The 13683-nt window shown below is 38.6% G+C and overlaps 1 protein-coding gene across 1 annotated transcript in view; it reads right to left on the reverse strand.

Annotated features, from left to right (window-relative positions):
- cntn2 (contactin 2) overlaps positions 1–13683 on the reverse strand; it is a 45665-nt gene that overhangs the window by 3762 nt on the left and 28220 nt on the right. Inside the window, exons 4-19 of the mRNA XM_062987084.1 lie at positions 12118–12293; positions 10995–11090; positions 10350–10562; positions 8686–8788; positions 8373–8554; positions 7239–7375; positions 7010–7139; positions 5856–6006; positions 4937–5064; positions 4258–4433; positions 2964–3084; positions 1947–2105; positions 1706–1855; positions 1516–1586; positions 1186–1420; positions 994–1109 (exon numbers count right to left, since the gene is read on the reverse strand). Of these exons, the coding sequence (XP_062843154.1) occupies positions 994–1109; positions 1186–1420; positions 1516–1586; positions 1706–1855; positions 1947–2105; positions 2964–3084; positions 4258–4433; positions 4937–5064; positions 5856–6006; positions 7010–7139; positions 7239–7375; positions 8373–8554; positions 8686–8788; positions 10350–10562; positions 10995–11090; positions 12118–12293 (2344 nt within the window). The remainder of the gene's footprint in view (positions 1–993; positions 1110–1185; positions 1421–1515; positions 1587–1705; positions 1856–1946; positions 2106–2963; positions 3085–4257; positions 4434–4936; positions 5065–5855; positions 6007–7009; positions 7140–7238; positions 7376–8372; positions 8555–8685; positions 8789–10349; positions 10563–10994; positions 11091–12117; positions 12294–13683) is intronic.

Below are 13683 nucleotides of genomic sequence, written 5' to 3' on the forward strand. Positions count from 1 at the left end.
TGGCATAGTATTCGAAATCCCAGCTCTGGTGTGCTAGCGTGTTTTACCGCTGAGCAGCCCATTTACTTTTATCTTTTTAAATGCATTTTTCTCCCATTTTACTCATATCCAATTACCTGACGACAAATTACTTCCTTTACTGCTGCTGACCTCCAGTCCTGACCAAGAAGACCTGTGACTAACACACACCCACTCCACCAACACACACCCCCTCCACCTTGTGCTTCTTTTCACCTGCATGAGGGTTCATACGAATAGCGATTTAACATTTTCCATTCGTGTAGCGTTCAAGTGCCTCATGTTTACTGGTCAATTTGCACTCTGAGGCGGTCCCAGTGTAACAGAGCGTCTTTAGAGTTTGCTGAGTGCATAGACACAATATCTGAAGCATAATACTGTACTGGCTTGTTCTTTTGGCGCGCAGAACAGACTACACAGAGACGATCACGTGTGTAGAGAAGCACACTTTTCCACTGATTATGGGACCCCACGAAAGGAACAAAATGCACTCAACTCAACGTAAACACATACATCAAACACTGTCAGCACGCTACACCACAGAAAAGTCTGTTACACTAGCAATCCTACGGCAATTCAGTTAGCGATCGGTTAGTCAAAATGTCCAAGATGTCAAAGTCTAAACACGACTCAGGTAATTGACTTTGGAAAACTCCCAACCAATTCTGTGGACGCAGGGTGTGGGGGGTCAAAATGAGAAAGATGAGAATTTTTGTATTTGAGACGTCGCTGGATGTTCTAGGTTTACATTCAACCATTAAAGCTTCCATTTACTTATAAGGAATCCCCATTCGACATTCGTACCCTCAAACTGGCCAATCATTGTCCATATAGGTGCCCGAACTGGCGTGCTAGCGTGTTTTACCGCTCCGCCTGCCCAAGCCACATACCTGTGCTATTAATTACTAGATAAATAAGAGACATAAGAAATGTTAGCTACCCTGTCATGATTAAAGCGTAAATAATAAAGTGCACCTCATAACCGCGCAGTACTCCGTTGCTACTTAAATGCTGGACGGGTTCCCAGGAGACCTGGATCTCGAAGGCTGTTAGTGCCGTCGCATTGATCCTGCGTGGAGTCACCGTGGGCTCTGAAAAAGAGTTAAAACATTTTAAACCCTTGATAAAAGACATACCAGTCTGTTAGGTTTGTAGTCCATGTCTTACCTTCTTCTGCAGAGTGCACCACTGCTATCTGACTAAAAGGTCCTTCTCCTTTCCTGTTATAGGCTTTGATCTTGACCTCGAAGGGGCTGTACGGCGTCAGGCTTTGATTACTGTACACGTAACGTGAGGACTCCACGTCTGGAATGCGCACCACCGTCCACGTCGGTGCTTCCAGCTGCCGGAATGCCAGGATGTACCCGAAGCCGTCGCCATTCTGGTATTCCCTCGCCATGGGCTACAAGTTGTGATGAAAAAACAAACAAACAATACAGTGAAATAATTAACAAGATGAACGTTATAATTCAAGAACAAGTACACCATCCTACTCACTGTCCATGTGATGATGAGCTCATTGCGGTCGCCTCCTCCACCACCCAGTCCACTAGGTGCCACTGTGGGCGCTGAAGAAACAGCAGATAGATAAATGCACTCTTACGCACTGTATAATGTTACTTTTTTATAGTGTACATCTAACAGGAAGCTTCTAGATGCATTCCAGTATATTAGCATGTTTTCTCACCTGCCTGTTTGGTCCGGACAGGGTGCGAGGGCATGCTTGGCTCCCCGCTGCCCAGAATGTTGCTGGCGATAACCTGAAACTGATAGTCCATCCAAGGTCGTAGGTCAATCACCCGGGCTGATTCAGCATTGCCCTCGATGTTGGTTGGGTCTTCACAGACAACGCATGAGAAATTAGCATCCAAAATATTGACAAATATTTAAGTGCAATGTTTTCTTACTCCCGTACTGAAACACGTCACCTGTCCTCATTCTCTTCCAGTCGTGTGAATGCTCCGAGCGGCCCATGATGACATACTTCCCGATGGGGCTGTGATTGTCATAACCCCGGCTCCACCTGAGCTCCACCGCCGTTTCATTCACGTTCTTCACCACCAAACCTCCCGGGGGCCCCGGAGGGCCTAGATTATACCAGACAGAATGTAATTATAACCACGATGCTTTAAAGTCACTGGCAGTCATTCAGAATACAGAGATTAAAGATTTGAAATAAATAATACACATTTGTTTGCAAATTCTAAGTGCAATTAGAGAGTCACACGGTTGTAAAGCATGTGTCATTCGTATGTGGTATAGGGGAAAAATGTATAATATAATATAATGTAAAATAATATGATAATAGTAGTAATAATAACAATAAAATGTAAAATAGTATATTAATATAATATACTGCAATAACGTAACACATTATAATAATAATAAAATGTAAATTAATATAATAAGTCATAAAATTATATATGTATATATATATATAATACAAATAATGTAGCTTAATAAAGTATAATAATATAATATAATTTAATAATAAACAATATAATGTAAGATATTAAAAGTCATAAAATTATATATGCAAATAATGTAACATAATAATGTATAATAATATACTATAATAATATTAAATAATATAGTGTAAAAAGATGTAACAATAATCAGAATAATAGTAATACAATAAAAAAGTATAATAACAATAATATAATGTAATATAGTATAATTTATTAATTTACTAGTCATAAATTAATAATATAATAACACAATATAATAATACAATGTAAAATAATATAATAATAGTCATACAATTATATATATATATATAGTACAAATAATGTAATGTAAAAAAGTATAGTAATATAATATATTATAATAATATCACATAATATAATAACAGACAAAATAATAGCAATATGTAATATAATATAATAAAGTAGTATAATAACATAATAATGAGTCTGTTCAATACACAGAATACACTCTCCGCTCACCTCTCACCACCAGCCTGGCAGACGCCACTGCGCTGTCCACCACCGTCTGTGCTGAGCATGTGTAGATACCCGCCTGGCTCAACTGGGTGCTCACAATAACCAAATCGCCGATGGTTTCTTTCTGCAGAGGATGAAGAAGGAACATTACTGTGCTTTATTATTCTCTTAATTTAGATGTTTCATTCCATAAATACTGAACTGAACTACAGAAAACAATTTCATCTGGACTGGATTTTAGAGGCTGCAGTGTGATAAAACTAAAATCAATTGAAGCTTCAGTGTTCAGCCATCCAAATGCTTTTTACTATTTGGGCACAAATTCACACAGACACACTACAAAGTCTTGTGAAAAGCCTCTTGAGAAGAGTGGCTGTTGTAATAGCTCAAAATATCCCATAGAGGTCAGCATTTGTTTTTGAAATGATGTGTCCCAGCAATAGCATGATCAGGTGTCCAAATAGTTTTGACCATATAGCCTGGGTTTACCTCCCTCTTAGACATAGCCAGTTATGTAGCACCACCCTGACATTCATTTAACTAATAATAATAATAATAATAATAATAATAATAATAAAAAATAATAATAATGATAATAATAATTAATAATAATAATAATAATAATGGTAATAATAATAATTATTATAATAATCATTAATAATAATAATAACAATAATAATAATGATAATAATAATAATAACAACAACAACAATAATAATAATGCTAATAATAATAATAATTATTATTATTATAATAATTAATAATAATAATAATAATGATGATAATAAAAATAATAATAATAATAATTAATAATAATGATAATAATAATTAATAATAATATAATAATAATAATAAGGATAATGATAATAATTACTAATAATAATAATGATAATAATAATAATAATATTAAATAATAATGATAATAATAAGAATAATAAAAATAAATAAATAAATAAAAAATAAAAACAATAACAACAATAATAAAAATGATAAAAATAAATAAAAACAATGATGATGAAAAAATAATAATATTATTAGTTATTAGTATTATAAAAATAATAAAAACAATTATGATAATAGTAAAAAATAAAAATAATGATAATCGTAAAAATATTATTACAATATTGATGATAATAATAAAAATTATGATAACAGTAAAAATAATAATAAATAATAAAAACAATAATAATAAACCATGATAATAAAATAATAATAATTAATTGTAATAATTAATAATAATAATTAATAATAATAATAATAATAATATTGATATTAATAAAAGTAAAAATGCACTTACACCCTCCACACGCTGGTAGTGCCCATTTAGCTGTTCCAGGTCGAGCAGAACCCCGTTGAGGGACCAGGTGAAGGTGAGATCCATGGTTGGATCATGCGATGCATGACACTGCAGCGTGACGTTTTCCCCCTGGTTGATGTCAGCGTTGGAAGGCGCTAGTTTGATCTTGGTTGCATCTATGTAAAGAAAGTATTTGAAAAAAAAAACTGAGGACGTACACTGTATGGTCAGAAGTATGTGGACACTATTTGAAGTACATGTCACACTCTTTGCTAATCGGTGTATAAAAATACAGCACATACTTTATGCTTTCTACTTTGTGGCAACAGTTCAGGGATAAGATGATAGCATTTGTATAACTGAGCACTGATGTTGGTCAAGAAAGCCTCAACTGATGTTTCAGTTCATTCCAAATCAGTTCAATGTGGCTGAGATGGAGTTTCTTTACACTGAGCTGTTCATCATGCCTTTATAGACGTTGCTTAGTGCACAGCTGTTGCAGCAAAGTTGGAAGCATATAATTGCCTTTATGTAACTGATTTATTACAGCTGTTAGCAAATGTTGTGTCTGAAACACACAAATTCAACACTTTTCCATATAGTGTACGCACAAGAAAAAAATCACTATACATTTATACTTATTAATAACCAAAACAGAAAATGAACAAACACGACGTACCTCTTACTGAAAGGTGGCCAGTGCTGTTGGCTTTGCCCAGGTAGTTCTCAGCAAAGCAGGTGTACTTCCCTTCATCAGCCCGGCTAATGTTAAAGATCCACAGAACCCCGTCCGGAGTAACTGTAACCCTGCATGCAGTTATAGCATGTTACGTCTTTGTATGTATATATATTTTACCATTTTATCAGCTCCACTTACCATATAGAAGCACTTTGTAGTTCTACAATTACTGACTGTAGTCCATCTGTTTCTCTGCATGCTTTGTTAGCCCCCTTTCATGCTGTTCTTCAATGGTCAGGACAACCACAGAGCAGGTATTATTTGGGTGGTGGATCATTCTCAGCACTGCAGTGACACTGACATGGTGGTGGTGTGTTAGTGTGTGTTGTGCTGGTATGAGTGGATCAGACACAGAAATACTGCTGGACTGAGAATAGTCCACCATCCAAAAGTATCCAGTCAACAGCGCCCCGTGGGCAGCATCCTGTGACCACTGATGAAGGTCTAGAAGATGACCAACTCAAACAGCAGCAATAGATGAGCGATCGTCTCTGACTTTACATCTACAAGGTGGACCAACTGGGTAGGAGTGTCTAATAGAGTGGACAGTGAGTGGACACGGTGGTGGTGGTGGTACTGTGGGGGTCCTGACCATTGAAGAACAGGGTGAAAGGGGGCTAACAAAGCATGTAGAGAAACAGATGGACTACAGTCAGTAGTTGTACAGTATATATATATATATATATATATATATATATATATATATATATATATATATATATATATATATATATATATATATATATATATATTGTTTATATGAGGAGAACTATGAATTTTAAATGTCTGCTTTTTCATGTTGGTGCTGATGGATTTATCAGAAGCAATTTTATCAGATCTTTATTCTGCCACTAATCACCTGCTGCTGTTAGTGAGGAGCTCAGTTCCGCGGCTCCAGAAGAGCGTCGGTTTGGGAGCAGCACGTGGTTTACACTCCATCTTCACCTGGCCTCCACGGGCTGCAGGGACCAGCTTTCTTACAGGGTTCTGCCTAAAATCAGGAGCCTGGACTGAAACCAGGACACACAAAAACATAAAGAAAAACAAGAAGAAAAGAATAACAGAGAGAGGAGGGAAAAGAACAGTAGGGTGGAATTACACAGGAGAAGTTTTAGGAAGACTCAACTACACATACAAATACGACTAGGACATGGATATTGGTACGTTCGGATGGGGGCAGGATTTGGACATTGGAGCAGGTAAATAAGAAAATGAAAGGTAGAGACAATCAGATTAGAATTACCACATTGATTATATTGTACAATGATTTATTGTGGTATTCTGAGATTGGATGCACGTAGCAGAAGTGTAAATGATTTATATGCTGATTAATTTTAATAAATTAATCAATTCAAAATGCCATTTAGAACATGTGTGTTTAAAAAGGCTTAAGTCAAGTCATTTATTCATGTATTCATTCATCCTAATTATCCAATTCAGGGTCATGGTGTGGTCGATTCACTGTGCAAAAAGCTGCCAGTCCATAGCAGTCCATCACAGGGCAAACACACACGCACATTCACACTTAGGGCAATTTGGTATCTTCAATTGCACGTCTTTGGACTGTGGGAGGAAACCCATGCAGGCACGGGGAGTACAAGCAAACTTCACACAGAAATGACCCGGACTGCTCCATCTTGAAATCGAACCTGAAATCAGGACCTTCTTGCTGTGAGATGACAGTGCTATCCACCAAGCCTGTATGAATTTGAGCCCATTTAGTCAATAGAGCATTTGTATAACTGGGCACTGAAGTGTCAGTCGATGTACCAGTTCACTTTAATGCTCTAAGCTGGAATAGGAAAGTGGCTTCCCTAAACTGTTGCTGCAAAGTCTGAAGCATCTAATTTCCTTATATAATATATATAATATATAATTGATTTATTACACCTGTTAGCAATCGCTGTGTTTAACACACATGAATTCAGTCATTAGAAGGGCTGTCCCAATACTTTTGACCATGTACTGCTTGTTCTGTATTGAATCCACACTGAATACTTTAATACTACTCACCTTGGACCCTAAGTTCTGCATTAAAATAAATAGTGCCGTGTTTGTTCTCGGCCACGCACTGGTACATCCCAGAATCTTCCAACGCCAGGTTGCCGATCTTCAAGTGACCGTTGTTTACTTCCACACGGTCCTGGACACCGAAAAGAAAATAAGTTTTAGATTTAATACGATATTTAAGGCCTTGATAATCTACCATCTTCAAATAGTGTAGTTATGACTTGTGGCTGACCTGTGTGGTCAGAGGAAGTCCATTACGAAGCCAGCGGATGATGGGTCTCGGTTTTCCTGCAGCTAGGCAACTCCAGTGCAGCTCAGAACTGATCTCCACTTCGGAATCACTCATGACCTGCAGCCACTCTGGTTGAGCTACACACACACACACCACACAATGCTACTTAAACTGATGTTATGTGTACATGTATAACAAAACAAAAAAAAAAAATCTGGTGGCCTATTATTATTATTTTATTTATTTAATTTTTATTTTTTCTCTATTATTATTGTTTTATTCATTTATATTTTTTTATTTTATTTATTATTATTATTTTATTTTATTTATTTATATATTTTTTATGTATTTATTATTTCTATTATTATTATTTTATTTATTTCATTTTTATTTATATTTTTTCCTATTATTATTATAATTATTATTATTATTTTATTTATTTTTATTTTTTCCTATTATTATTACTATTATATTTATTTATTTATTTATATTTGTTTCCTATTATTATTATTATTTTATTTATTTATTTACTTATTTTAATACACTACTCAGCAAGACCATACATAATCTCAGGCCAGGCTGCGGAAGGGGGGGTAAACGGGAGGGGGTCGAACGTTTGGTGAATGGATGTAGGTATGTATATACACATAGGTATGTATGTATTCCTTTTCTTCCTTAGATCTGTATTCTCTGACTTTTTTACTGTTGTATCACCCTATTATTTAACCTAATAAAAAGATGGAAACTAAAAAATATCTGCTGGGCGCCCCCTAGCAGACACAATTGGTAGTTCCTGCATCAAACAAAATTGGGCACTAGTCTGCTGGGTGGGAAAACACCTTTCTTACAAGTGGGTGGGGTCTTCGACGCTCTGTAAGGACCCTGGTTAGCCTGTGATGCCTATACAGAAGTGGAGGAAAGCGTGACTCTCCATGCCTCACTCATGAATCCATCAAAGTACCGGCGAATAAGAAGGGGTCAGGGGACTACGCACATATCTGGCAAATATACCCTCCTCAGATGACATCAGGGGTTCCCAGCAGCAGAAGACTAACCGGTTAGCGGGAGGAGTAGTAATTGGTCGTGTCTTTAAAGAACCCTCGTAAAATAGTAAAAAATCCGTTTAAAGTTTACCTTGGACAGAAATGCGCCCCTGGTGTGTATCCCGCCCCTCTGAGCTGTAGGCCTCGCATTCATAAATGCCCTCGTCATCAAAGCTCAGATCAGGAATTGTCAGGATGGGGCCATCCGCACTCGCTCCAACTTTAGACGGTAAGACTCCATCCACTTTCCTCCAGCGCAGCTTAGGGGTGGGACTGAAGGTCAGAGAGAGAGAGAGAGAGAGAGTGTGAGAGAGAAAGCAGGAGAGAGAGAGAGACACTAGGTAAGGCATATGAAATATATGATTTTAAACCAAGAGTGATGAAGCCGGGGGGCGAAGACTTACTTGCCGTAGGCGAAGCACTCCAGCTGTGTGGTCTGTCCTGCCAGCGCGTATGTCTCAGAGGGGAAGCGCACACGCATGCTCGGGGCTGACTTTCTGGGATTAGCTAAAAAAAATTAAAAGACAGGAAAACAACTTGTTACACTAGTCAGACTGAATTTAAGTGATGGTCAGTAAAGGCAGACAGGTTGATGTCTGGTTCTGATCCTTATTTAGTTGCTTAGTTTGTTAGTTGAGATTTTGCAGAGCTTAATGTGATTTATGGTGTCCCACAAGGTTCAGTACTAGGTCTCATAAAGTTCTTAAAATACAACCCAACTATTGATAGCTTGCTGGTTTCTTTGAAATGCTCCAGCTAGACTATACAGACTTAACAGAAGTATATCCTTCCAACACTGTAGCAACAATTTAGGTAAGACCCTTATCTGTGCCACCATCACATCAAGGTCAACAAAGAAGAAGAATGCCTTAATTTGTCATCTATACCTATACAAGAGCAAAGTACATGGAAATTCTTTTTCCGCATATACCAGCTTGTTTGGCAGGTGGGGTCAGAGCACAGGGTCAGCCATTGTCCAGCGCCTTTGGAGCAGACAGTATTAAGGGCCTTGCTCAAGGGCCCAACAGTGGCTACAAAGCAGAGTCTGGATTTGAATTGTCAATTTAACTCTACCCACTAGGCTACCACTGTTTCAAGGTGTAGTTTGGATAGTTTGGTGTGGAAGAACCCTTATGTCAACCCCTTGAACACCTTGGGATGAAACAGAACAACAACTGTCTTGTCCAACCTTAGAAATTGCCGTCCTTTGAGTAGAACTGTATCTTACTGATCTACTGAAGCATTGTAGCCCACTTAGATCACTACGCAGGCCTTCTTTTGTTTACTAGGATCAGTTGCAGATTAGCCATAACATTAAAACCACCTCCTCGTTTCTACACTCACTGTCCATTTTATCAGCTCCACTTACCATATAGAAGCACTTTGTAGTTCTACAATTACTGACTGTAGTCCATCTGTTTCTCTGCATGCTTTGTTATCGCCCTTTCATGCTGTTCTTCAAAAGTCAGGACTTTCCCAGGACCACTACAGTGCTGGTATGAGTGGATAAGACACAACAATGCTGATGGAGTTTTTAAACACCTCACTATCACTGCTGGACTGACAATAGTCCACCAACCAAAAATATATCCAGCTAACAGCGCCCCATGGGTAGCGTCCTCTGTCCACTGATGAAGGTCTAGAAGATGACCGACTCAAACAGCAGCAATAGATGAGCGATCGTCTCTGACTTTACATCTACAAGGTGGACCGACTAGGTAGAAGTGTCTAATAGAGTGGACAGTGAGTGGACACGGTATTTAAAAACTCCAGCAGCGCTGCTGTGTCTGATCCACTCATACCAGCACAACACACACTAACACAACACCACCATGTCAGTGTCACTGCAGTGCTGAGAATGATCCACCACCTAAATAATACCTGCTCTGTGGTGGTCCTGGGAGAGTCCTGACCATTGAAGAACAGGGTAAAAGATGGACTACAGTCAGTAATTGTAGAACTACAAAGTGCTTTTATATGGTAAGTGGAGCTGATAAAATGGACAGTGAGTGTTGAAACAAGGAGGTGGTTTTACTGAACGTTTATTATTATAGTGGTTAGAACTTACCATCAGACTGCACGGTGAGCTGGACGGCTTTGCTAAATGTGCTCTTGGTGCTGATGTCCATGTTAATAGTTGTGAGGCAGAAGTAATTGCCAGTGTCGTTGAATTTGGCGTTGGCCAGGTACAAGTTGCCCGTCACCTGGGACACAAACCACCTGCCACCGTCTGGCTGCACAAAGCTTGGAAAGTCATTCAGGATCCAGCGGTAGGAGAGAGCTAGGAAGGAAGAGACGCAGACATGAAGGACGAGTTTTTTTCTTTCTCTATTAATTTAGTCATTTCCCAGCTGCACATATTACACCCACTCAGGATGGAAGTCGCCAACCAGTTCCACTTGAGAAGAAGTCCCAGTAGACTCCCAATTAGGTCTGTTCTCTCTCAGTCAATTTTCTGTTGATTCCTGGATCTCTGGAGCGGTGGGCTAGCGCATTAGATTTCATTGGCATCTGATTGCCCCAAATTCACATCTGTACCCCAAGGCTTACTGAGTCCTGACTGTTGGAGACGCCATTGCTGACGCCATTGTCTGGTGAGCCCCTGAGCAGGCTGGTGTCATTGCTAAGACTGGAAACCGGGTCTCCAGGGTGGGTGCCAGCTGGGGGAAAAGCTTAAAATATTACACGTGCATATTACAACCTTGCAGCTTACCGGGGTAATGAGCCGGGGGCTGACACGCCACGGAGGTTCCGGAGCCTTCATGAACTGTCTGAGGATTCCTTTTTTCCGAGGGGAAATCATGAAGGTCTGAAAGAGAAAACGAACCAAACGGTGCCAACATGAGACCCTCAAATTATAGTTCTTTTCATTTTGTTTGTTACTGAGCTGGAAAAGTGGGTGTCGCACAGCACCAAGGTCCTAAAGACATGAATTTGCTTAGAAGGGCTGGATGTTTGAAAAACACCCCTAAGTTGAAGTGAGTCAATTTCTCATTAAGTAAGATAGGCATCCTGTGCAGGGTGTATTTGTTTTCTTTCCTGTGGTTTCAGGTGATACTGGACCCACAGTGACCCTGACTGGGGTGTTATGGTAACTGAATACAAATCAGTGCTTTGTGTTATTTTTGACATTAGTTTCAAAGAGGAGGAGTGCATGAGGAACTGGCAACACAGCAGGATCCTCACCTATGGTCACTGTTTGATTTTCACCTCCGGTCACTGTAGTTAAGGTACTGGACTAGTAACCGAAAGGTTGCTGGTTCAAGCCCCACCACTGCCAGGTTGTCACTGTTGGGCCCTTGACCAAGGCCCTTAATCCTCAATTGCTTAGACAATATACTGTCACAGTACTGTAAATGTACTGTTATTGTTTAAGGGAAAACATGACATTAGGTGTATTGGCCAATCTGATGTGTAAATATAAAGAAAAGCAGTTAAAATATATATATTTATATATATATATTTTTTTAAATGTATATATTTATTTATTTATTATTTATATTATATTTATTATATATTATATTTATATTTATACAGAATTTATACAGATTTATGTGGCTATTTAGCCACAAAAAAAAAGAATTTCATTTAATTATTTAATTGTTTTTATTTAATTATTTAATAATTATTTAATTAATAAAAATATTAGCTTGAACAAATATAATAATTGCACCACTATTAATCATATCAGCGTGTTGCAGGCTCTTAAATTTTTTTTTAAATAAAATAAAATAAAAAATGTTATATAAATTATGTATAGGGATACTACACGAGATGCATAAATAAATAAATAAACTGCTAAATAAACTGCAGACGGAGGTCTGGTTCTCACTCACAGCCGAATTTGAGGTTGGCAGCACGGCTCACGATGGTGCCACAGCGGTTGATGGCGAGGCACTGATAGGTTCCGGCGTCGCGCCCATGCTGTGGGTTATTGATCACCAGGTTTCCAGCCACCAGGGTGTACTGAGAGTCCTCGCTTATCACTACGTCTGTTCCGTTCACACGCCACCTAGAGTACGATGGGGTTTAAAAGAGTGACATCGCTTCAGTTACACAGCAATATAGACAGGTTACATGTGTATATGGGTATATTCATACACAGTATATGTCGGAAAGTGTGTGGACACCCATCCTAATTGGAGAATTTAGGTGTTTACAACCCCCCCCCCCCCCTTTCCCCAGACACACACCAGAATGACTGAGCACAAAAACAAGGTCCATAAAGACACGGTTTGTAATGAATTAGGGTGTCCGACCATACCCTCCACATAGTATGTCCAGCTCTTGTGCATACAATCCAAAAGTATGTGGACACCTCAATGCAAATGGACAATAACAAAACCCCTATGGTCATATTATAGTCTTTATTTTACTTAGAATGCATTCCATTGCTATTAGCATTCAGTCTACAAGGCCAGTCAGGATTGGTCTTCACCGTTGACGGCCCGCCATGCCTATGCTATGCTGCTTTAAAGCTTACGTTGTAAAATCGTACATAAACTACATCTCCCACAATGCATATTTAAATTTATACAGTCTTATAGTTACAAACGGCCTTTTGAGGCCAACCATAATCCTGATTTGGCCCTTGGTGAAAATGGAATTGTGCATTGTGGTATTAATTTGGCTGCTTGATAGCTCACAAGACTAATAGCTTATCAAGTAACTCCCAAACAGATAATGCACTACCATCGCTCTCAATAATAGTGGTGCAACTGTTTATAGTTCATTTTATGAGCTACGCGCTTTAACACTCAGCATTGGGTCATATTCTGAGGGCTTACGTGGTCTTAGCTTTGCAGCCGAGCTATTGTTGCTCCTAATATAATATCCTACCAATGGCTGTAAAATGTGGTGAGGATTCAAAAGAAGTCGAACGGTACCAACGGACAGTATTGAAGAAGATTTCTTACAACATTTTTCAATTGTGGGTTCTTATGGCAGTATGTACCCTGAAGAACAAGGAACAGACCTTTGGACCTCCCTTTATACTGCTCTAGTCACATTACGAATGCTGGACTTTGGAACCTCCATTCTGTGCTAACTATTGTTTCTTATCTGCTAACAACAGCCACACCTCAAACACCCGTAAGGCTTTAAGGCACAAAACAGCATAATAATAATATACAAATTATACTACAGTATATATACACTGATCAGCCATAACATTAAAACCACCTCCTTGTTTCTACACTCACTCCACTTACCACACAGAAGCACTTTGTAGTTCCACAATTACTGACTGTAGTCCATCTGTTTCTCTACATACCTTTTTACCATGTTCACCCTGTTCTTTAATGATCAGGAACCCACAGGACCACCACAGAGCAGGTATTACTTGGGTAGTCCACCAACCAAAAATATCCAGACAACAGCGCCCCGTGGACAGCGTCCTGTGA

Source organism: Trichomycterus rosablanca, chromosome 24 (genome assembly GCF_030014385.1).
Source record: "Trichomycterus rosablanca isolate fTriRos1 chromosome 24, fTriRos1.hap1, whole genome shotgun sequence".
NCBI classification, from domain to species: domain Eukaryota; kingdom Metazoa; phylum Chordata; class Actinopteri; order Siluriformes; family Trichomycteridae; genus Trichomycterus; species Trichomycterus rosablanca.